The 25,187-nt window shown below is 39.4% G+C and overlaps 2 protein-coding genes across 6 annotated transcripts in view; one reads left to right on the forward strand and one right to left on the reverse strand.

Moving 5' to 3' along the window:
- LOC122654546 overlaps positions 1-10,102 on the reverse strand; it is a 31,427-nt gene extending 21,325 nt beyond the window's left edge. For all 4 annotated transcript variants that reach the window (XM_043848674.1, XM_043848673.1, XM_043848672.1 and 1 more), the window contains exon 1: positions 9,947-10,102. In XM_043848674.1, the coding sequence (XP_043704609.1) occupies positions 9,947-9,989 (43 nt within the window). In that variant the 5' untranslated portion in view covers positions 9,990-10,102. The remainder of the gene's footprint in view (positions 1-9,946) is intronic.
- Positions 10,103-13,835: 3,733 nt separating this feature from the next.
- LOC122654545 (probable DNA primase large subunit) lies at positions 13,836-24,607 on the forward strand. 2 transcript variants are annotated; one of them, XM_043848669.1, is made up of 20 exons: positions 13,836-13,977; positions 14,238-14,299; positions 14,411-14,514; positions 14,611-14,692; positions 14,774-14,833; positions 15,064-15,121; positions 18,384-18,403; positions 19,059-19,142; positions 19,698-19,762; positions 21,721-21,769; positions 21,906-21,953; positions 22,038-22,127; positions 22,282-22,341; positions 22,441-22,500; positions 22,844-22,918; positions 23,000-23,085; positions 23,423-23,516; positions 23,620-23,727; positions 24,355-24,411; positions 24,488-24,607. In XM_043848669.1, the coding sequence occupies exons 1-19, from the start codon at positions 13,845-13,847 to the stop codon at positions 24,370-24,372; spliced, it is 1,356 nt and encodes a 451-aa protein (XP_043704604.1). In that variant the 5' UTR covers positions 13,836-13,844; the 3' UTR covers positions 24,373-24,411; positions 24,488-24,607. The 2 variants fall into 2 exon arrangements, with proteins under 2 accessions (XP_043704604.1, XP_043704605.1); XM_043848670.1 differs by having other exon boundaries at positions 24,355-24,389; positions 24,488-24,601.
- The last annotated feature ends 580 nt before the right edge of the window (positions 24,608-25,187 follow it).

Here is a 25,187-nt window from a genome sequence, read left to right on the forward strand (position 1 = left end):
CCAGTGGGAGAAGGAACTCCACATGGGTTTGTAACTTCGTATTTGCCATCAAGGGTGGTTTTACTAATATCGCAGTGAAAGGTAATTCAGCCACAGTTATTGCTTGGATTTCATTGCTTGAGGATCAATATCATAAAACAAATAAAGTTCTTGGCTTCATAAGTGAATCGCGTGTTCCAATGGAAGCCAAGGTCTGCAAATGATTTGGCAGACCTTGAGGCTAAGGAGTAATGAGACCAAGGTGGTGTTTGGGGCATTCTTTTCCTTCGTAGCATTTATGCATTGTAACATTTGGGTTTCCGGTGGACGATAATGAATTTTTGCATTGGTGTACTATGATGTTGAGAGTTGTTGTGCCTATTTCTGTTGGTTGTACTATTCTTACTTTGAATTCCCATGATAAAGTCATAGCTTATCGAAGTGGCAGGAAAATTGTAGGGGGTCTGCTAGCCTTGTAAAAGGGCCACAATTCTCTTCACAAGTTGAAATATAGGTGGCTTGAAGTATTCAAGGACATAAATCACAGTATCAAAGACCAGATTGGACTCCACTGATCACAGTCCAGCTGATACAGCAAAATACTCACTGGTCTTTAAGGAAATATTGGCAGTATCGGCCAGTATCAGCTGGACTGGTGCTGGATGATCCGCCTGATCCAACCTGAGATTGAAATCCTTGAGTAATGAGTCTATTACATCAATAAAGGAAATTCTTGAGCTATAACATAAATTGAATTACTATTTAGAGTACTTTTTCCATTCTGAGTAATGTATTAGGGCTTTAAATAAATATTCAAAAGTAAAATACATAGATTCAGTGTTTCAAAACATGCATGACAATGTTTTAAGTATTGATCTTCTTAAACCGTTACACATGGTTGTCTTTCTTTGCAATGGTTCTTCAAAGTGTTTGGCGCTTAGCATTTCCTGAAGTTTCACCTAAAAGCAGCATGATGTTCACATGAATCCCATGAAAACATTCATAAACTTCCACAGGGTAATTCCACTTCTGAATGGACAGAAGGTCATGGCAAAACCTTCCATGACCGTATAACTCATACACATTGAATTGACACTAAATGCAAAAACTGAATAGCATCTTAAAACGCAACTGTGAATAATTCTTACAAAACTCTGGAGTTCATCCTCTTGCCAAGATAATGGAACCGATGACCCATGACACAATCCCATTGTGTATAATGGGGTGTATATTATTAAATTCTCATCATTCTAAGCATCCATAAGGTAATCTATGAGAAAGGATTTGACAAATAAAATGGTTAGATCATTCAGTTCAGTTACACTAATTGTTGGGCAGTGATTCTCTCCCATGAAAGTGGAGCAGCAACAAGTGAAATTTGCATGTTGGAAGCAAAACATATCCCTTTGGTGGGAGGATAACATAGACCAAGAGTGCTTTGGATGAAATGATTGCATATACTATGTCCCTATTAATACTGCTGTTTACTGTATCTGGAATAATTGAGAAGCTACAAAGAGATTGTAATTCGAAAGAAAGAGGGAGGGGAAGAAGTTTCATTTGTTTAATTGGGAGTTGGTTTCAAACTGGTGAGAAATTAGTAGCTCGAGTGCCTCATGAATAATGCCCAACAAGGAAAATGACATTGCTCATTTCCCGGAAGATGATTATTAGTGGGGATTGGGGAATATGGAGTACTCATTGGGTGATAGGATCCACAGCAAGTATCCACCACTTGTATGTTGCTTGGAGAGGAATCAGGTCACAAAAGAAGAATTCTCAAGCAGAATAATCATTAGAGCTGGTAATGGGGAGACCGTCCAGTTGTTAGTTGGGAAAACTATGTGATCTAAGCAAACTGATACATCTAACTGTCAAGAAAGAAGCTGCTAATCAATTACTTCATTTGAAATACTCTGCCAATCTCTCAATTCTTTGGATCAATCAGGAAAATAGTTAGTGTTTCACTATATACATGGAGTCTAACTTGAAAAAATGGAGAGAAACTATATCATCAAGTTGCTAGCTGTATAAATACTCCCACCTCCAATTGGAAAAGTTTGGGAAAAGCCTATATCATCAGGCCTCGAAGCCTTTTCTCCAGACTTTGTCCTTTATAAGATTATGAAGATTCATGATTTGAATAAAAAACAGAGACAGGCTAGCATTTGGCTAATTGTTGCTTGACGGTAATTTAAAAAAAAGGCCAGGTGTGAACCATCTATTACTTCATTGCCAAATATCAGTGGATGTACGATTGTGTATGTGCAAACCATTCAGTGTTAAAAAAAAAAATTTTAAAAAAAATACCCAGTGCACGAGGTTCCCCCCACTGCGGGGTCTGGGAAAGGTCATAAATGTAAGCAGCCTTACTCCTGCTTTCGCAGAGAGGCTGTTTCCAGACTTGAACCCGTGACCACAAGTGGTCACAATGGAGCAACCTTATTGTTGCACCAAGGCCCACCCTCTCTCAGACTATTCGGTGTGCATTGGGCAATCCGAACCCCTTATGAAGTGATGAGAAACATGACTTTTCATCACTGTTCATACCCTTTACTACTCAAAGAAGTATATTATGGAAGAAGGTTGCTGCCCCAATTTTGTGGTAATCTGTTTTCTAGCTAATGAACCAGTCATTGCAACTTACGAGAGTTTGCTAGCATGCCTGGTTAGTCTTTGAAGAGGAGTTTGGATCCATATTGGGAAACAATGAGTGTAAAAGTAATCGCAAACCGAGCCTAGTAAAATAGTTGGGCTGGGGGATTGGGTTCAAGTGGGCTGGGGTCAAGTGGGTTGCAGGTAAGCTACGGGTAGGGGGAGAGGGTGTGGTTGTAGGAGGTGGAACCGTGGAAATGGAGAGCGGGAAGACTAGGAAGCAAAGTGGAGGGAGAAAAAAAATAATCAACTACAGACCCTCGATTATCCTAGGCATGTGAGGAGGGAAAAAATCAAGGTGACATCAACAAGCTACCTAGGGAACCAAAGGAGCCTTCTAGCAAAATGTGCTTGAATGCTGACGCCTTGACAACTATGATTTGTTAGCTGTCAAGTATGAATTTCGAGACAGTCTCTCTAACTTTCCAGCTATCTCACTGTCACTAACTCTCACTCTCTCTTCACTTCCCTCCTCTATACCTTTCCCTTGTCACTCGTGTCCACTTTTTACTTTATTTTAATGGGAATCTCCTGTGTGGCGCACCTCACCTGATCGTTTCAGGATACCAAGGCACAAAGGCACTTAAACAACCCAACCTTTTACCCCTTCAACCTTCTTTTTCTCACCTTTCCTTTTCGTTCCCTACCTTTCTGAGATTTCCCACCTCTTGGTCCCCACGTTACCCTACCAAACCTCTCCGTTTTTCTCGCTTGGACTTCAGTCATGGCATACTTTAACCACGCCAGTAATCCTACTAATCCAAACAAGCGGTCCCCTAGGCAACACCAGTGGACCCTTATTTCCCCTCCGTGGATCAGGCAGAAATCCGACCACTTCGGCACACCTGGCCGGCAATCGGCTTCTGGGTTTAGACGCCTTCGCGATCGCCATTTAAGTACTGGATCTTCCTCTTCTTCACATCAGAAGGCCTCCTCCTTTCAACATTTTGGTAAGCATTGCTACACTACTGCTCCTGTTTCTGATCCTTCGCTGGAAGCTGATGATGACCTCTTACCGGCAGGTCCAACTACTCTTTTTGGCATGGTTCTTGGATGGGCTGACCCTCCTATTTTTTCTCTTAAAAACCATCTTGCCTCTTTATGGCAGTCGTTGGGTGCTCGACGAATTCATGTTTGTGATGGAGGGTTTTTTTGGGTGGAGTTTTTCTCTCTTGATGAAAGGAATTTTATACTTTCTGAATCTCCATGGTGTTCTCTGAACATTTTTTACATCTTTTTCTGGGGTCCCCTTTTCAGCCCCATTGTGACTCCTCTGAGTTTCGGGAGATTCCTATTTGGGTTCAACTTCTTAATGTACCGGAGTTTTGTTTCAATGAGCAATCTAACTCTTTGGCTGTTTCCCCTCTTGGGAAACCCCTTACCACCCTTCTTAATTGGGATCATTGGGGCTTACCCCCTTGGACGGCCAGAGTCAAAGTGCTTTTTAACTTTCAACAGCCCTGTGTGCTTCTACTAAATTGAACATGAGTGCTGGGAATGAAGTGGTGATTTTCATTCGTTTTGAATGTTTCTCTGCTTGTTTTGCATGTGGATTGGTTTCCCATCGTACAGCATCTTGTCTGTACCGTGAAAAGCCCTTACTTGGTGTGGATTTCTATTTGGCTCCACCTTTAATTGCTGGCATCCACTCTGGTACTAAAGAGAGTTCTGATGATGTTATAATGGTGAGTGCGGATAAAGTTAGTTCTGCTAAAGGAAGTAATGAGGGTGATGGAGTTACTACCAAGAGTGATTCAAGGAATTTTCAAACCTCTCAAGATCTTCAGTTTTTAAATAATTCGAGTCTACTTCAAGCTGTGCAAAATGATACCGTTTTATCTAAGCAAAATACTGACCACCACTTCCAGCCTTCTGCAACTCAACGGCTGGATTCAAGTGAACTAAATTTTACTGGTTTTTTGCCTTCCTCATCGGACTTTCAATCTACGGTCCAAGAGGTGGAGGCTTTGATTTGTCTGGCCAACTCTAATCTTCAGCCTGGTTTCACCTTTCCATCTGCAGAGCACGTATCCCAGCATCTACAGGAAGAATGTTCTTTGGGTTTCTCAAAATCACCGGCTCAAGCTTCTTTTCCTCCTTTTGAAGAAACCAAACAGGTACCTGTCTCAAGATACATGGACGGTTTTAATATGGGAACCCCTATGGATGACCCAAAAGCACCCATCAGCCCATCCTTTCTTGAACCAGTGAATAACTTTCAGGGTGTACCTCCTCAATCCACTGGTTTCCACAACTCTAATGCCTTCACTGTTAACACATTCATTTTCCCCCCAACTGGATTTATGGGTACCACTGCACAACCAAATTTTCTTCCACCCATCGATACTTGTCAGCCATCATCCAACTCATTCTCAATTCACCCCAACAGATCCATTTCTGACAGGCAAGACTCCTTTGGATGCCAGAAAATGAAAATTGGGGAGGCTAACCTTGATTACTCGGACAACTCCTCGGATTCGGCTTTACTTAAGATGTGTGCTAATCAGCTCGCCCGTACTAAGTCCAGATCTAACCTAGCAGCTCGCCTTTGTGCCTTAGTATCCGAAATGCAATCAGATGAGGGGAACAACCCCCGGAAACGAAAAATCACCAAAACTTTGGGGAGGATTGTTGTTCTAGCGCCACACAGAAGATTCCACAAATCTCCTTGCAGGTCTTTCTTAACCTTTTCTCCCTTGTTTCTGCAATTCCGTTTGATATTTTCTTTATGTTTCTCTGGAGCACTTGCATTTGTTATTTCAAATTAAGTAGGAAATATACTGTTCTGCATATCAGGTTCTTACTTCTTTTTGTTTTATTATTGTATTTACTATTACTGATTCTATTTGCTTTATTACTGCCTTTACTTTTACTAGTTGAGTGGTACTTCATCTTCCTAATTCTACCCCCTACTAATCTTATTTTCTTCCTCTTTCTTTTTCCCTCCTTTGGGACTCCAACCATGATTTCCTTCTGCTGGAATGTTAGAGGACTGCATTCTAAAAACACATTAAGGGCCCTAAAGAAACATTTGGATACTCATAACCCGGACCTCATAGTGCTTTTGGACACTAAAATACTGGTTTTGGAGAACTTTAAAATGCCTAGATTCCGTAACAGATACACTCTAATCAGGTTCTCCCCTAGTTCTGGTACTAGAGGCCTCTGTGGTGGGTTGATTTGTTTAGGGAAACAATCTCTTGCCTTTAATTCTACTGTCACTAGACCTCAGTTCATTGCCATCACTGTCCCTGGTTTTGGGCATGTTGAACCTCGGTGCCTTATTGGCCTTTATGCCCCACCTTCCCCAAATGAAAGACATGATTTTTGGACCTCTTCAAACAGCTTCATTTCTGATCTACATTTACCTTTTGTACTGATGAGATATTTTAATCAACTTTTATGCCATGAGGACAAATTTGGGGGTTGTACACCTTCCTTTACTTCCTCTACTGCCCTTAGCTTGAATCACATTGTCTCCAGTTCTGATCTGATTAATTTACCTCTCAGAGGATCCCGTATTCCCGTTTCACCTGGTCAAACAAACAAAAAATTCCAAATCTTATTAAGGAAAAAATTGACCAATGTCTGTCCCATCCTCTCTGGCTCTCTCGGTGGAACCATGTCTCCTTTTCCTCTCTTCCCCCTTTTGGATCAGATCACAACCCTCTCCTCCTGAAAACTGATCTTTCCCCTTCCAAGCACAAAAAACTTTTCCATTTCAAGCTGCCTGGCTCTCTCACCCCGGTTTCCTTGATTTCTGCAAAAGCAAATGGATTTCAATGAGTGTCTCTGATAACCTGTCCTTAAAGCAACATCGCTTCAAGGCTGACCTTATTGAATGGAATCATGATACTTTCGGCAACATTGCCACTCTACGTGATTCTTTCTTCCACCAGCTTGTAGTACTCGAGAGCCTTGACCCCTCCCCTGAAATTGAAGGAAAAATCTCGGCATCAATTCTAATATTCAATGGATTCTGGAGGCAGAGGAAATTTTTTTGGTTTCAGAAATCTAGGCACCTCTATGTGACCCAAGGAGACCGGAATACTCGTTTTTACCATTCTATCTCCAACCTCAACAATAAAACCAGACAAATTGAGGGCATCAAAAACCACGAAGGCACCTTTATCACTGATGTCAAATCAATTCTCTTCTCATTTCTCCGCCATCCTTACCACTTCACACCCTTTAGACCCTTCCTTCATTAAACCCCTGTTTTGCAATGTTATATCTGACTCCTCCAACTCTGACCTTATCACCCTACCTTCCTTGGAGGAAATTAAGGATGCTGTTTTCAGTATTGGGCCCTACAAGGCCCCAGGCCATGATGGTTACTCGGTTATCTTCTTTCATAAGAACGAGGACATTCTACAATTTGACATCCTTAACTTTGTTCACACTTTTTTCACTAATGGTTCCCTCCCTCAAAAAACAAACCATACTCTCATCACCCTCATTCCCAAGAAGGACAATGCCGTTGTACCTCCGGATTTTAGACCGATTAGTCTTTGTACGGTCTCGTACAAAATCATTGCAAAAATCCTCGTAGGTAGACTTCGGAAACATCTTGATTCATTCATCTGCCCTTTCCAATCTGCCTTTGCTAAGGGCTGTCAGATCTCTGACAACATCATCATTGCACACGAAGTTGCTCACTATTTAAGAAAATGCAAAGGAAAACAGTGATGGGTCACTATCAAACTTGACATGTCCAAGGCCTATGACCGAGTGGATTGGAGCTTTATCCAGAATCTCTTCTCCTTTCTGGGATTCTCTTCTAACTGGTGTGACCTGATATACTACCTCATGTCCTCTGTTTCCTACTCCATCAAATTACGTGGGGGTGCTTTTGTTTATTTTGAGCCTTCGAGAGGGATCAGGCAAGGATGCCTCTAAGCCCCTACCTATTCATTCTTGCTATGGAAGGTCTCTCACGACTTTCGGCCACCTACTGAGACCTTAATCTTTTCAAAGTAATCCGCATTTCTAGACAGGCTCCCGAAATCACCCATCTTCTCTTTGCAGATGACACTATGATCTTCTGTCGGGCCTCGATGGAAGATATTGACACAATTCAATCCATTCTGCAGCTTTTTGAGGACCTTTCTAGGTTATCCATTAATTGGAACAAAAGTGAGGTACTTTTCAATAAAAATACACCTCCTGAGACCCGAAGCCAAATCTGTAGACGCCTTCAGATGCAGGAAATGACTCCCGATTCAATCTACCTTGGCACTCCCTTATCTATATCTCAGAGGAAGAGCACCCATTGTCAAAACCTTATCTCTAAGGTCCAAAGGAAACTATTCTCCTAGAAATCATCCATGCTTTCTCAAGCAGGATGTAGTGTTTTACTCAAATCTGTCATTTGCTCCATGCCCACTTACCTTATGTCCTGCTTCCTTCTTCCAAAATCCATACACTCCAATCTTGACTCCATCAATTCCAGATTCTGGAGAGGTGCAAAAACAAATGAGAAAAAACTCTCCTTAATTCCATGGAAGGCAATTTGCAAACACAAGTCTGAGGGAGGTTTGAGTATCAGACTCTCTTCCATCCCTAATGAAGCTCTCCTAATTCGCCTTGGTTGGCGTCTTCTTAGCAATCCCAACTCTCTTTGGTGCAAAATTCTTAAAGCTAAATACTTCCCTCATACGTCCATCTTGCATACAGCTTTTAAACCAAAAGCTGGCTCTTGGACTTGGAATAGTATTGGTCATATCCTACACCAAATCAGGCACATGACGAAATGGAAAATTGGTATTGTCTCAATGGTTTCACTTTGGGATGGAAATTGGATTCCGGGTCATTCACCACCATACTGGATGAATTAGAACCATACCAGGCCACCTTTACAAGTTGTCTCCAACATCATGTGTGATAGAAGTTGGAACCTACCTCTTATTCAAACCATCTTTTCATCTAATCTAGCATCTCAAATTTCCACCATTCCCATATCTCTCCACCCTTATAATGACTTCCTCTATTGTCCCCTTTCCAAAAATGGTACCATCACCACCAAAACTGCTGCTCGAATCCTCAACATTCCATCACCTGGAACTCCCAACCCTCAAGCTACCACCTCTTCCAGGAAGCTTTGGAATACTATATGGTCTTTATAAATCCACCAAAAATTCAAATTTTTCTGTTGTAAACTCCTACAGAATGGCATTGAGACTAGAGCAACCCTAACCAAATTTCTCAATATCAATGGTGCTTGTGATCTTTGCGGGAACTCCACGGAAACACTTTGGCACCTTTTCCTATCCTGTGATATCTCCAAACATATCTGGCTTGCTGGGCCGCTGGGGCTTAGAACTGAATTCCTACAAGCCGAATCCATCCTTCATCTTTGCACTTCCCTCATTATTCAATCACCTTGGCCTAACCTTAATCCAAAACTGTTCCTCTCCCTGTTTGCAATTACTTGCTATTTCATTTGGAATGAACGGAACAGATGTTGGATTAATCACACACCCCCCAACCCTTTGGCAATAATCACAATGTAAATAAATGGACCCATGAACTTAACCTCTTACCTTTAAGTCTTTCCGACATCACTCCCAACCTAACCCCTGTGTGTCCTAGTACACATGACTTGCTTCTATCCTTACCACATAATTCTCTAACAATAATTTGTGATGGAAGTTTTCTGGCAGAAACTATGGAGGCTGGTTGGGCGGCACTTCTATTCCACAATGACTCATTCAAATGTGCATACTCTTAGTTTGGTCATACAGGAACAGCACAAGAGGCAGAAGCTCAAGGGGTGCTACTCGGGCTGCAGCAAATAGAGGAGTCTCAAAGCACAACTCTCACCATCTGGACTGATTGCAAGGATATTATTCATTGGCTGTACCCCCAAAATCACAATGGCGATGGGAGATGTTTACTATCTTGTGGGACATTAAACATTTTTTGGGAAAGTTCAATAATTTTGTGCTTTCCAAAAAAGACAGACCTTGTGTTTATTTAGCTCATAAGTTAGCAACTAAAGCAAGATGTATTAAGACTGCTGTTTGTATTTCTGATTTCAATTTAATCTAATCGTAGTTACCTTTATCAAAAAAAAACAATCGCAAACCTATCGTATGTTGTATCCAATTAGAAGGTTCGCTAACTTACTTGCCCAGATAAGTTTCTATTGCTTAAGTATATTATAAAAAACTTGAATCGATATGATTTCAAACAGAGACGGCAGTAATCGGAGATGGATTTTTGGCAAAACGTAAAACAGTATTCTTTCAAAAGCACATACATGGCTGAGATGTTACATATAACATTGAGAAATAGAAAAGCGAAGAAAAACCTGCACCGACAAGGATAGTGAGCTTCCCCAGAGGAAGCGCCATCGCCGATCAGAACCCTACCACGTAGCTGAGAATCTATCAACCATAAATCTTCTCGTCTACTGGCGAGTTTGTCCCAGGTTCAGACGGTATTTTCATCAGTTTGAAGTTCCCGTCTCTGGCAAAGAGTAGAATTCCAAATATCTAATAAAATTATCAAATCTCAAACAAACCCTATTTACAAAGTCACACGGCTTGAGGTCCACGACTCACACTGCATGTTACTGCACTCTTAGAGGACAGTGATTGAACACCCGCGGGTGAGCTATCTGATCAAATCACAAGGGGAAATACGGAATCCTTGGTTTCTTCAGAAATTTCGGGGTTCCTTTTACCGTGCGATACGAATATTCGTCTTTTAACCTTAAATCACGGAGATTTCGGAGTTCCTTATACCGTGTAATAAGAATATTCGCTCTTATATCAAAGGGTGTCAAACGGTTCTGCTTTGGCTATTCAGTTTGGTTTTTAAGTTCTTTGTTTTTTTTTTTGGTAGAAGATTTTTGAGTTCGATATGGACAAAATAAACTAAAATCAAAACAATTAACAAACGCACCGGTTCTAGTTTAAATGGTTTGATTCGATTTTGATATATAATTTTAGCTTACAATTCACAACGTTAGTTATAACTTTTTCTTTTTTTTTTTTTTTAAACTAAACAACTTAATAACCTTAGCCATAAGTTCACAACTCATAACTACAAAGTTCTAAAGCTGTCAATGGCTCGGATTGGCAAATTTGAAATCAAATTAACCAAATCTCGATCCAACGATGCCTGACTCCCCATACAAAGCCCATTTAATATCGGGTTGGTGGATTAGAGGTTAGGACCCGTCAAGAGCCCATTAATTATTTAGGCAGGTTTGAGTGGGTGGATACTGGATACGCAAGCCATGCTAATAACTGGCCCCTAATTATGGGTCGAGCTTGATTCAGTTGATCGATCAACTCTATAGTTAATTTCTCACATTGGAGGGTTATGGTTTGGGACGTTAGATCACATGTAACACTATCAAATCCATAATAAACACCTACTGGATCATTTGGGCTCCAAATATTGTTTATCATATGACCAAGTGAGTTTTGTTTATGGATCTTAACGATATTGGAAATGTTTTTGAAAATCTTAGTTCAATCGACCAATTCAATATTTTTGCAAATATTTGGAAGAAATTGATGCGAAACAAACTGGACCATATGATTACAAAAAAAAATGTAACAAGTGGTTAATCCCTTAATATAAAGGTTCCGGAGATTTGGACACAAAAATTACATGAGATGGGACATTTTTTTAGCACTATGAGCCTATGGCTTTATCTCTTAAAACTCATACCATATTTGATCATTTTTTTTTTTCAAATATAATTTTATTTTTATTTTCAAATCCAATAGATTATAATGTAAAATAAAGTAAAAGTTAATAATCAAATTAAAAAGGAATTTGAATTAATTACATAATCATCTTAGGCAATGATTATGGAAGTTTTATTTTAGTTGTGATTTAATTATTACTTGTTTTCATTTTATTTCTTTCGAAGCCAATTTCACTTTACTGCCTGTTATTTTTCTTGGAGCGAGCAACAACTTATGCTACTAGGGTTTTTTTTTTTTTGGAGGGGGGATACTCTTGTGTCATAGACTTTAGAAACTAAAATCATAATAACAAAATTGAAAACCAACCATAATAAATTTGGCAAGATATCGCTATCTGAGTGTGTAGCCCCTACACATACGCGTCAACATGGATGAGATTTTCGATTTTGATAGGGTGAAATGATAACTATGCACGTTCGTGAGTTTGAACGCAGGAGCTACAAGACCAGCTAGTATTATTTTTCCCAGTCACTCTCATCCATTCCATTATACCAGAGAAGGTTATTTTCAACTTTGTACATGAGAGTGGGAGTGTGACAAAGATTCGAAAGTCCAATCACATGGTCATACCTTCAGCAAAGAAGATATTTCTCTATGCAATACATGTGAAGGAAAACTTATGTTGTGTTTGATATGAAATCTCCAAATATATCACAATTTCAATAATGCATTTTGATGACACCTGAATCTTCTGTATTTTCTTGTTTTAGAATACAATGTATACCTATGATCTATTACCAGACACAAACTTCTGAGTGAAAGTGGTGGTGTGGACCATGGTTTCAAGAACTAGGGATCGGATCGATGAATGACTGATCAGATCAAAATTGGCCATGACCAATCCCAATTTTGACCGATCCTATATGACAAATTCATGGCTAAAAAGAGGTTGGATCAGGTCCACGCATAGTTAGTAAATTCGCGTATCAATCATCGTATCTGACCGTATGAATCAATAATTTGACTCTTATCATATTCTATCAGGTATTATAATTTTATATGTGACTCTACAGAAACATCGTATTAATTGTTGTATTAATTTGGTTTCATTTTTCTCCCCCCAAGCATTTTAAATCAATAATTTGACTCTTATCGTATTCTATCAGGTATTATAATTTTATATGTGACTCTACAGAAACATCGTATTAATTTGGTTTCGTTTTTCTCCCCCCAAGCATTTTAAAGCAAACCTAATCAAATCGTTTAACACCCTTAAGATTTAACGTCAAGGTTTTAAGAACTAAGAATTGAATCATTGAATCGGTCAAATCAATCATAACTGATCCTGATTCCAATCGATAAGATTCACACCCAAAAACTAGGGGTGCAAGTTTGGCCCGAATAGAGCCTAGGCTGAGATACCTAGCATTGAAGGCGGGTCAAGGCTGGAAATTTTTGACCATGAGTTAGGGTCAGGTTGGATCAAGGCTGAGGCCTCGGCCTGAACCCAGCCCTGACCCTGTTTTAAGTTATACTATAAAATACGGGAAAAACATCTCTACTTGGTGGTGTTTCCTACGTCCTCTCATAGGACACCATGAGATGACGTCTCTGCCCCCTGGGTAGACACCCAAGCGTGCTCACCTATTTGCCCAGGTGTCTGTGTAGAGACCATGCGACCAAGTAGAGATCTCTTTGCTCAATAAAATAGGCCACCGTGCTCACCTATGGGCTCATTCTTCTCATCATACTTTCAAGTGTTTATGAAGGAATAAGATATTAGAATTTAGTTGCAAAAAAATCAGTTTGCTCCTTGATTTTTATTAAATTACACCCGTATTTTTGTTCTCGTTCTTTTACAGAGCAATCGTATTAAAACACGTATTAAACACGTACCATATTATTGATGTACGCGTTTTATTGTGTCAGATTTTTGAAAACATACTATTGCCGTATGGGTTGATTAATTGGCATATGTACCCGTTCCCCTATTATTGTCGTACCCGAACTTACTAACTATGGGTCCAGACCCATGTACGTGGGCTGACGTTGGGACCTGATCCATGCTTCACATGGAATCCACTGCCCTTTATGTGGGCCCCCTGGATTCCATATGGGCACAGAACCGACTTTTGGACCTGATCTGTGCTTGCCTAAAAACCCTAGCTGTTGTTTTTTGGATCCGATGTCCGATTCCAAGGTTTTTGGAACCGATTCTGATCCAGATCTCGAAATTGGTATGGACCGATTCCGTTTGAACACCCTGGGTAGGAATGTGGGATAACCCTGACCCATTCGTCTCGCTTCCAGTTTCAACTTTCAACCAGTGGGTTATGAACTTATGATCATTAGGCATTAGGTTGAGTTAATTGCCTTGACCGACTTGGTCCGGTGTGGATCGTTTCCCGCCAATCACAAACTCCCGCCATTCACAAGCTCCCTTCTCTTTTCTCACTAGCCAACTCATGTTCTCCGTTACACAGCACCTAAGCAGGCGTCGAAAAGGTGTTTTGTTTACTAGGTTGAAGCTTTCTTAGAGAGAAAATGGAAATTGTACGATCTCAGAGGAAAACGTCTTCGGTGGACGCTATTCCAATCCTCCCTTTGTACCGATCTGCTCCGACGATCGAAGTGAGACTGGAAGATTTCGAGCTATTTGCCATCGACCGTCTTCGGGGTATGTTTAATCTGTTTGCAGGGTCATATATCTCAATATTTTGTTTTTATTTGAGAATTTCCGTCATTGCTGAGCTTCATTTCTTGGTAAGCTTGCCATTGCTGAGCTTCATTTCTTAGTAAGCTTCTCAGTTCATGGTTGAAAACATAGGGTTTCTTCATGAAATTGAGGGTTTCAATTTTCTAATTATTTTGAGTCTATTGAGAGGCGTAGTTTGAAGTTGTCACGTTAATTATTTTATTTTTAATTGCTCATGACAGTTCTAAAAGGGATTTCTGATGGTTTATCACGCGGGAAGAAATCCGAGGAAATGGAGAAACTGGTGAGTTGCAACTTCCAAATTTATAGCCCTGTCGCACATGTTTGTGTTTTCCCACTGTTAAAACTTTTTAGATATCAGCCACTGAATTTTTTCTTTTGTTGATTTGACAAGGTAACTGATCTATGGAAGACTCACATGAGACACCAGTGTGCATCAGAGGTTATTAATAAGGATATAATCTCCCATTTTGTTCTTCGTCTAGTTTATTGCAGAACGTAAGCTATTATTCTTCTCATTAATTTTTATCCGTATTTCCTGTTCCCCACATACTCCCCTCTTACATAATTAACTAATTATTGCAATGGTGCTAGTGAGGAACTGAGGAAATGGTTTTTGCAAATGGAGACTGCACTTTTCCGTTATCGATTTCGGCTGGAGATCCTTGACGCTCAGGTAAGATTTGGTGCAGCTGTTCGTTATCAAAGGCATTTTTCCCAGTTAAAGCTGTGGCATTAAATTTTCTTGAATATACAGAGGGCACTTATGGGAGAATTTGACCTTCCCTGCAAACAAGTCAGCAACTCAGAGTTTGAGGTACTTACATCTCATTCACGGAACCATCTTAATTGCAATGGCTCGTATGCTCATATTTAAGCAAAGTACACAGCCTTGAATTGCATAGTGGGTTTCTCTTTCTGCGTATTGGGATAGTGCTGTTTGTATTTGGGCAGCCTCAGCTGATGGTTGAGATTTTTTTATCCTTACCATCCATATGCCTCCTGATGTTCCTGAAGTTTGTTAATTTAGTTATTTCACTTTTACAGGTTCTAAAGGAAAAATTGGGTCAACTTTCACGTTCCATTGCTCAACCTTTACCAACTGGTAAGCATAGATTACACATTCATTTTATCTGATAACATTTCCTTCGACAGTCGCCCGTTCACTCTGTTTCAGTTTTGAATTTTCCATTTTTTCGTAGTATTACGTGCAACACTATGGGATGTTTCTGTATCCTGTTTAGTCTCACATAGCATCATGGTTAAACTATTGCTTTTGGAGTCGAAATTACAGGATGATACTTTTGTGATGGAATCTGAACTTTGCTTCTCAGTGAATATATTTTCCGATCTAATGGTGCTAGTCATAATACCTTTGAGAGTAAGGACCTGGTCTAAATGGCCCGCCCTCTTTTCCATCCTTAAATGGATAATAAAATCCCTAGATTGATTGTTGGCACAGAGTGCATGTCCTTTTATCTATTAATTTCATCAAGCACATTGCTATACTTAGTGTTTTCTTATCCTAACCACTCAAAGTATGACTTATTTTTGGTAGACATTCTACCAATACAGAACATGTGTTACAACCGTATGGCCGGGGTTGTATATTGTTGACCTTGACTAATTAAATGGTCTTATCTTTGTACCATTGTTTTAGCTGACATTTTCTTTTAAAACTCCAGCCTTCCCCCATTCCTCATGTGTGTGTGTGTGCCCATACATGTGAGATCATGACTTCACAACAGGCTTGGGACAAAAAGATTGACCTAGCAATTTTCCAATTTTCCATGAATCATCCTATAGATGGTGGTTTGATATTTTCTGAAACTGAGATTTATTGTTGCTGTGTATCTGATCCAACCTTAAGTTGATAGAACTCAAGAAGGTGGTCTAATGTGGCCAGTTTGTTTTCGTGGGAAATTTTTTGTGATCCGATTGTGTCCTTCACACAATTGACTTTTACTGCCTTTCATATTTTTAGATGAACAGGTTAAATTGGTATTTTGTTATTTGTAATAGCTATAGATGAGGGAAAGGAAGAGTAGATCATGACCATGTTAGATGTACTAAAAGTGAGGATGGTAAAGTACTAATAAGGAATGAGGAAATTAAGGAGAGATGGAAAGAGTATTTCTGCAGTCTACTCAATGAAGACACTTCTAGTACTAGTGTCCCAAAAGACTGCGTTATCCATCAAGACACCAAATGTCGTAGATATATACGAACAATTAGGGTGTCTGAAGTAAAAGAAGCTTTAAGGAGGATGAAAGTAGGCAAGGCCAAGGCTCAGATGAGGTCCCAATAGAGTGGAAGAGCTTAGGAATCTATAGTTTATCTTGGCTAACCAAGCTGTTCAATAAGATTATGAGCATAAGGAAAATGACGAATGAATGAAGTAGAAACATTGTGGTTCCGGTTTACAAAAATAAAGGTAATTCAGAGCTGCAATAACTATAGAGGCATTAATCTAATGAGTCATACCATAAAATTATGGGACAGGGTTATTGAAATCCACCCGGGACAAAAAAAACTACTATTACTGAGAACCAATTTGGTTTTATACTAGGAAGATCCACGACAAAAGCTATTTATTTACTTAGGAGACTCATGGAAAAGATTTAGAGATTGCAAAAATGATCTCCATTGGTCTTTATTGACCTAGAAAAAGCTTTCAATAGAGTCCATAAAGAGTTGATCTGGCAAGTACTAAAGAAGAGAAATGTTTTAAGTAAATATGTGGACATAATTAAAGATATGTATGATGGTGTGGTGACTTGTGTAAAGACTGTGGGGGTCAAAGTAGTGAATTCCTGATTACAATTGGGTTACATAAAAAATCAGCTTTAAGCCTGTATTTGTTTGCACTTATCATTGATGATTTAACCAAAGGCATTCAAGATGAGGTTCTTTGGTGTATGCTGGTGGATGAGACAAAAGCAAGGATTAATGCCAAGTTGGGGCTATGGAGATCAACCTTGGAATGAAAAGGTTTTAAGATATAAGTAGAACAAAGATGGAGTATATGGTGTGTTACTTTAGTTACACTAGGACGGATCATAAGGTGGTGAAAATTGATGAGAGAGAGATTCGGCAAAGTGATTATTTTAGGTATATGGGCCAATCATAAATAAAGAGGGTGATATAGGGGATGATATTTCACGTAGAATTAAAATTGAAGTGGAGAGGTGCGTCCAGAGTGTTGCGTGATCGATGTATTCCTTTAAAAGTTAAAGAATTTTTTTAGGACAATCATACGACCGGCTATGATATATGATGTGGAATATTGGGCAGTTAAGAAGCATTATATAGATAAACTCAATGTAGCGGAGATGAGGATGTTGGGATGGACGAGTGGCAAAACTAAGAAGGATAAAGTAAGGAATGATGATACTGGAGCTGATTTGGGAGAAGCTCCGATACATGATAAGCTATGAGAAAGTCGTTTGAGGTGGCTTGACCATGTTCAACGGAGCCCTTTGGTTGCTCCAGTACAGAGGAGTGATTTCATTCATATTGAAGGAACTAAAAGAACCAGGGATAGACCTCATATGACCCCAAGAGAAGGGGTGAGGGAAGACATGCATAGCTTAAGCCTTGTATCAAGTATGACCTCAAATAGAGTAGATTGGAGGGAAAGGATCCATGTAGCCGACCCCATTTAGTTGGGATAAGGCTGAATTGTTGTAGTTGTTCTTGTGTAATAGCTATAGATTTTCCTGATAATTGTACTTCTATTGTTACCCATGGCAAGTTGGGTAGTGATTCAGACCAATGAAATATTTGGACCGTAACCATTTTCCAAAGGTTTGGTCATGAGGCAAGTCTTCATCTAGTTGACCTCTGATAGAGGTACTCACAGATTGCATACTAAAAAAATTATGAACTTCAAGAGTCATAGTCAAAGGATCCTAAAGACATTATAGTAGAACATGGCCACTTCGAACTTGCACTTTTACTGTTGTGCGTACTATGTGTTAATTCATTTAGGTATCTATCTTCCTCATTACAATGCCTTTTCTTCATGGCATGCCGCATGAAATTGCATCTTCAAATGTGATTGTTGTTATTTCCTTTCCATTTGATGGTTGCTATTAAGATTCTTTTATTGTACTTTTTGATGAATTTCTCCCTTGGCTTTCTAATGCCTCAATAGTCAGGTAGCATTTTGGTCTTGGCCTGTAACAGAAGATGCTTGATGGATTTTAGCTTAATTTAACTAGTTTTCGTCATGTTCTTTTATTTTTTATTTTTAATTCAGTTTCTTTTAAATTCAATAGCTTGATTCAGTATCCAAACCACTTTTATTATATCAAATACCCTGGAATGATGTCTCTTTTTATTTTTTATTTTTTATTTTTATGCAGCTGATACCGTATTCTTCAAGGTTTGTGTCCCCTTTGTTTAATTACTCTTTTGTGGCTGAAAAGCTCTATTGGCATCTTTTAATTAATGGAAGATATCTTTTTACTAGATTTGGAGGGAAGATGTCCCCGTCTTGATTGGTCTAACGATTCTAACCTGGGATATCTACCAGGCCAAGATCAACAAGTTGGATTATTGCAACTATTGGTTGTCAATGATACAGAATCATCCATATGAGCTGGATGGTTTTTATTGAATAGATATTCAACCTAGAAAATCTCATTGGCCATGTCTGAAACCCAAGATGGAGTATTGCCTGAAACAGCTTGGCCCTGGTCTGGCCTACTTGAAAATTCATGACTGATTTAAGCTCATGCATCCTCTGCAATGTGCATGCATGTGTGTGTATGTGTAGGGCAAGGTCCCATTGGCTGGCTGCTCCAGGCAATGGCCTGGGCCAATAAATAATGGTGCCTATAAGTTTAGGAGCCCTGGCTTAAAGATATAGTCCCTACCCCAAGCTCAGATCAAAGTGAGCTGGCCCATTTGCAACCCTACATGCAAGGATTGTTTATGGCAGAGTCAGGAGGGAACATCTTTCACAACTCCTTAAGCAAGCGTACCACATCTTAAGATGGTTTGTTTTTACTGATCCATAATGAATGGTTTGTATGAAGGTACCCTTTGAGGAAGTCCCAGATCTTGTTTCCACCCGCAGAGTTTTAATAGTGAAAGGTTATGCATATGTTGCTGTGAATCAGGTAAACCTTTAACCTTCCTTTTTCTCCCCTCGATGAATAACAAAAGAGCCTTATTGGCCCTGTAGCTGGGATTGGTGTAAATTATATAGTATTATACAAGAAACTACTATCCAGCGAAGCCCAACTATGAAAACAAAACAGAATTCACATCTTGCCTATGGATACTCCCTAGTGTACATCACCTCTCTCACTCCCCTCTGCTTAATGAATCTGCAAAGGAGTTGCTAGACCTAGGTCTCCAAATAAATGAAATGTTCCTTTGGAGACACAAAGATCTTGCTCTCCTAATTAAGTGTGCTGATCTCCATTGAGTTGCCTCCATCTGGGAAGCGAATTAATCATAAGCCAAATCTCCTTCTACAACAAGATGGGTCTACACTTGTGTATTATATATATAGCTAGCCTCTGAGTAAGGGCATTGATACAGGCATGGAGTCTTCAACTGAAAGTTTGATCCCACACTTCACCCACAAAACAGTAGATTCTTATTTCTTCATCCAGCATTCACTTTTGTTCTTTTACTTTGTAACATTTAGGTGTTTTCATTTTCTCCAGGTGGTTTCCCTTGTTGTCACTCATTTCCGCAGTCTTTTATCAAAGGCACTTGTGCTGACAAACAGGTGAATGTTAGGTCACTTGTGTTTTTTGGGGGGTCAATATACTCTGCTTCATTGTTCCCTTAAAAGGTGGATTCTAGTAATCATGTCCTTAGTTGCTAACTGTTGAAGTTTGAGTTCTATCACATCATAATCTTTTCGAGTGACTACAAAGTGCTGTATGCAGCTATCAATCTGACAAAGCCTGCAACAGCAGCAATCCGCCAACGAATAATTTAATACCATTGCCAACACTCCTGGACATATCATGCTATAATGCTATCTAAATTAAGATAGACAATTAGACACACCTCCTTGAGTGCAACTTTCCAATTGCTCCCCTGCCATATGGCATGTAACTGGGAGAGCTCAATCTTTTTTTTTTTTTTTTGGTAATTTATTTTGGGCCAAATGTTCTCTGTGCCGGGGGCGCATGCTGCCCAGACACATGGGGTGGGCAAAATGACCACCCTGCCCCCCCTGAATGGCAGGCCCATGTGTCTGGGTGCAGGCTGCACTGCAGTATAGAGAACATCAGCCTTTATTTTTATCTCAAAATATTCTCATTGCTAATATAATGATCAGTAGTTTCGGTTACAAAGCATACAGAGTCATAGAAGGATGAAATTTCCATCCTCCCATGTAATGGAATGCTGACAATTGTACTTTGGAAGAGGATTGGACAAAAAAATTGAAAAAGCTGCAAAATTCTCAGCCTTTTCATATCTTTTATGCTATGTTTGCTTTTGTTCACTAGAAGGATTAAATTTTCATCCTACTCTTGGTCATGCTAGCATGTTTTCAGTGATGCGATATAAAACTGTTGTGGAATAAGATCTCTTCTACCTAAAATTATCAGAAAACAGCTCATATTGTATTCATGTTGAGATATATCTTTTGTGTTGAAGTGATTCGAAATAATCCCTCCAATTGGAGGGATTATATCAGTACATATCATGGGTCAGGGTTTCTAAAGTTCAAAATTCTCCCTTGTGATATGTTCCTTTGTGTAGATAATTAAATTTACTCCATACTGACTGAGGTCTTGATCAAAATTCAGGCCTGCAGTCTTCCCCTCTCTCCTCTGATCTCCTCTTTTGGGCTTGGGCATTTAACTTATATAGTGAGGTAATTGCATTAAGATTGAGTCTGTAAAGTGACCTGATTGCATGAGACTTAGGTAATAATTCTGTCGAGTCCATTCCTTTAGGTGGCAGATATGAAAATTCCCTTAACTGCATGCACTGGCTTTCGCTTCTCTGAAACTCTTAAGATCCTGTTTGGTTTCAGAGATGAGTTGTGGAATGTTTATGCATCGTGTCAGATTCACTTCATGCCCAATTCGCCTCAGCACAAACACAATCCGTTCAATAAAGCTGGTTATGAATTTGATAAAAAAAAATATGGCATGATTAACCCATTTATTAAATAGGCCATTTCGGTTTGACTCATACTTGACAGATATGAACTGTTTTAGGCTGATGTAGTTAAAAGTTTGTCATGACACTACAATAAGATGATTTGTAACTCTTGACCTGAAGCATGGAAAACAAGTTTCCCATATCCAAACTATACATCCTATTACTGTTTATATGTGATTCTTATTTAGTATGATGAAGAATGTAGCCTGCCAAATGGGTTGAGTGGCTAATAGATCCTCAATCTGATCACAAACTGTTTGTTAAATGAGTTTGGTTTTGTAGTATCAAAATTTCCTCGTTCCAAATCTCTCCATGTTGTTTTTGTGTGAGTTGGTGGGTCATGTCATACATTACCACCCATAGGGTTTGGCAGAGTTATACGGTCAAACACTAATGTTATGCCATATTCCGTTCCTAGTCTGATTCACCTGGGAAAGTCAAGCATGTCTGTGTTTTCTGCTTGTGATTTGAATGCATTTTAACTATCTGGAATGTCTTTGCAAATTAACGTAGAAGGTTTAGATGGTTAAATTTTTGGAATTATGCAACTTTTGCTTGCAGAAAATGGACATCCACCATCAGTGGGCAAGAGAAGGACAGGTTGACTCCTGTGAGTATTGTTTTATCTTAAGAAAATATAGCTTTAGCTTTTAGATTACAGGTTATAAACATTGTAGAACCTGCAAGTGGAGAAAGGGGTTTGGATTGTCCAACTCACTGCTTGTTTTTTATTTTGTCTCATCTAGATAGTGGAAGCACTGAGTACAAGCTATCTGGGTCCTGATTATTCTCAGGTATCTTAGATGCCTTTTGCCTGTTTATATGCTATTCTCAGGGCATAGAAGTTTGGATTTGTTTATTGATGGTGTTTTCTGCAGCCCAAAGAATTTGTAGAGATATCAATTAAGGACATTGATCAAGTTGCTAATACGTCCTTTCCTCTTTGTATGCGTCACCTGTTTGATAAGGTAGGAAGTTTGGTTCTAAGATTGTTTATGCACTTAGTTCTTTCTTCATTTTTGAGTTCATCATTTTCTGGCCTTTTGTGTTTGTTTCTTTTCCTTTTCCTTTTGCAAATTTCTTTTTACTAACTTCTCTCTTAAATCCCATATTCATGTGCAGCTAAGAGAGGAACATCATTTAAAGCATGGAGGAAGGATGCAATTGGGTCTTTTTCTCAAGGCAATTTCCTTGAGACAGATAAACATTCATGAGCGTGAATTCTCAGTCGCATAGACACATTATTTCTTAACTACTTGTTGTGTTGTTTTCCTTTTACAGGGTGTTGGCTTGAGAGTGGATGATGCTCTTGCATTTTGGAAAGCAGAGTTCTCTCAAAAGGTAAATAAGCACTCTACAAGCTGCCCGACTAAACCTCTGGTTTGACTGAAATTTGTCCATTTATCGTGTACCATTCCCTTGGTCATATTGCTGTGCATTAAAGTGAGGAAGCAATTCCAAAGTGTGTTGATCCTGTAACTGGTCTCACCATGCTGATGTTGCTATCAGTTACAGTTAAAGAATGCATCAATCCCACTTATTTCTATTCTTCGGTTTCACCCACAATCATATATCTTCAATGTATCATAAGCAAATTATCAGCAGCAGCCAGAACACATCAGTGGTAGCTAGCTTGATGCTTACATTTCAATTTGTATGGAATGTTGAATTGTTTCTATTGTAGGTTGGTGCTGAGAGGTTTGACAAGGAATACGCATACAGTATACGCCATAACTATGGAAAAGAAGGAAAGAGAACAGTAAGAGAGCTTCTGTAGCGCTTCTTTTAACCAAAAACTCAAGTACCATTTTTGAAAGATTATGTTTCTTGGATGTTGCAGGATTACACACCCTATTCATGTCAAAAAATAATCTCATCAACTCCTGGTGTAGGAGATCATCATGGCTGCCCTTATCGCCATTTCAGGTCTTTTCTCTTACTGTCCATTTCAGTCAAAATCTAGGGACGTGACTCAACATTGTCTGAACCTGCCATGTGAAACATGAGCCCAACCCTAACTGAATTAGAGTTCTGCAAATCCTGCTTCAGTAGGGTGGGGTGGGGTACCAGTTTAACCTGCACCATTGGCATCCCTAACTACCTTAAAATATAGGTTTTTTGCCTGACGATCTGATGTTGGCATAGTCTCAGTCCAATGATCGCATGGTCCTAAGGTTTAAACTGGGTATAAATTTGTATGGTGGTTCTGATATGCACTGATTTTTTATAATGTTATACATGTCTTCCTAATTTTATTTAAAAGCGAGGAGAACTTGAGAGCAGCCCTTGGTAAGATGGGAGTTGGTGGTCGTGCAGTAGAGGACGTGATGGACAAAGTTCGAAATCGGCATTATCAGGTTTTGAATTTTCTTTACACCCTCTAATAGTGGTTCCCGGTGTATCAGTTTTTGTTTCCTTAAACCTTATATTCATGTTCTAAACATTACACCACATTTGCAGCTGGCTTGTACCTTGACATTTGAAGCTGTTCATGGCACCTCGTGTGATGCTGGAATCAACCACCCGAACCAATACTTCAGCGACAGCCAAAAGATCCTTCAATCAAAGGTTGATGCAATTTATTTTACAAATTCAAGCCATCAATTTAAACCCCTATGTGTGAGTTCAGGGCTACATTCTAACAGGTCCCTTTGTCAGAGCATGTCGTTCTGTACCATTTAACTTCTGCATTAGAAGAGTCCTCATCCAACTGAGGTGTTGAGAACCACCTTTTGATATGTTCCACTGGAGAGATTCTGAGGCAAAATTTGACTGATTGATAATCATGCATTACACTACTTTTTATACAGAAAAACAAGTTGTTCTAGAGAAGCCATGGGTCAAATGATAAAAGAACATGAAATGGTAATCCCATACAACTGAAGACTCTACAGATGCACTTTCACCTTAAGCACCACCATTAATATGGACCTATTGTGAAAGTGTGGTAGAGCATAGTATCTAATGCAAGGAATACCAATTCTGATCTTTTGCCCCAAATTGTTGCTCAGACCTGTCCTGCATGTGCACCATGCTTGCTGCATAGGTATCTCAAACTGGAGAAAGAGATGTATGGGTGTCCTTAAGTACATTGACAATTTGGGATAGTCTCATTGTTTAGACTGCCTAATCTTTACTTGGCAATCAGACAGTTGAGCTTACTTTATTACCTGATTATTCTTGTCTCCTTTGCAGAACAATACTGTAACATAAGGAATGACTATTTTCAGGTGCTACAAGGGGCTTCTGTTGGTATGCATTCTTAGGTCTTGTATCTTGTGGGTCACATCTAGTTAAACTTCTAACCTTGTTTTCCTTCTTTTTTCAGTTCTTGAGGCTGGTAGTGATATGCGGGTATTACGGAACCGACCATGAATTTCCACACACAAAATGTCCATTAAAAGAGCTAATGCCAATATCCGAAATTTCACCTACCTTTTTAATCTATTCCTCCCCTCCCCCACTCCCCCACTCCCCTAAAAAAAGGGAGAAAACAAATGTGACCCATTTGTCTGTCAAGACTGTACATCACCTAGCACATGTTTCCCTTGCAAGAAACCTATACCTTTTTCAGTTTAAATATAAAGAGACCATCTTTTCACTATGGCTAGTGAGTTTTCACCCTCATGTACGAGGAGGCACTACAGGGCCACTTCCTTTACTCAAATGCATTTGTAGCTTATGTCATTGGTTGCCCCAAAAAAGACAGTGCCAACAGTGTGTGGATTAGTAAAAGTTATCATCAGGGGTAGGCTTGTAATATGGCAGAAATTCTGTGTAAAATATCTATATTGGCAAAATGAGTTCTCATAGATAATAACTTATCATCTGGGAGATAGAAAATGTTATCTGCTTTTGGGAACAGTGTCTTTTTGGAGAAAAAGAGGGACCTTATGAGACTCAACCGAGATTATGAAATTGCTTTCTCTTTCCTTTGTATCTTCAGGAGATCATTCTGGAAGGACAAACATGCTGTTGCTTGAGGTAACATCCTCGACATGCACCAACTTTGATAGACACTAATGCAG

The sequence above is a fragment of the Telopea speciosissima genome, chromosome 3 (genome assembly GCF_018873765.1).
Source record: "Telopea speciosissima isolate NSW1024214 ecotype Mountain lineage chromosome 3, Tspe_v1, whole genome shotgun sequence".
In the NCBI taxonomy this organism is placed as follows: Eukaryota; Viridiplantae; Streptophyta; class Magnoliopsida; order Proteales; family Proteaceae; genus Telopea; species Telopea speciosissima.

Coding starts and splice junctions, on each gene's coding strand:
- LOC122654545 (XM_043848669.1), top strand. CDS start 13,845: ATGGAAATTGTACGATCTCAGAGGAAAACGTCTTCGGTGGACGCTATT. Junction 18,404..19,058: donor CTGATACCGTATTCTTCAAG/GTTTGTGTCCCC, acceptor GTTTGTATGAAG/GTACCCTTTGAGGAAGTCCC. Junction 22,128..22,281: donor TGCGTCACCTGTTTGATAAG/GTAGGAAGTTTG, acceptor ATTCATGTGCAG/CTAAGAGAGGAACATCATTT.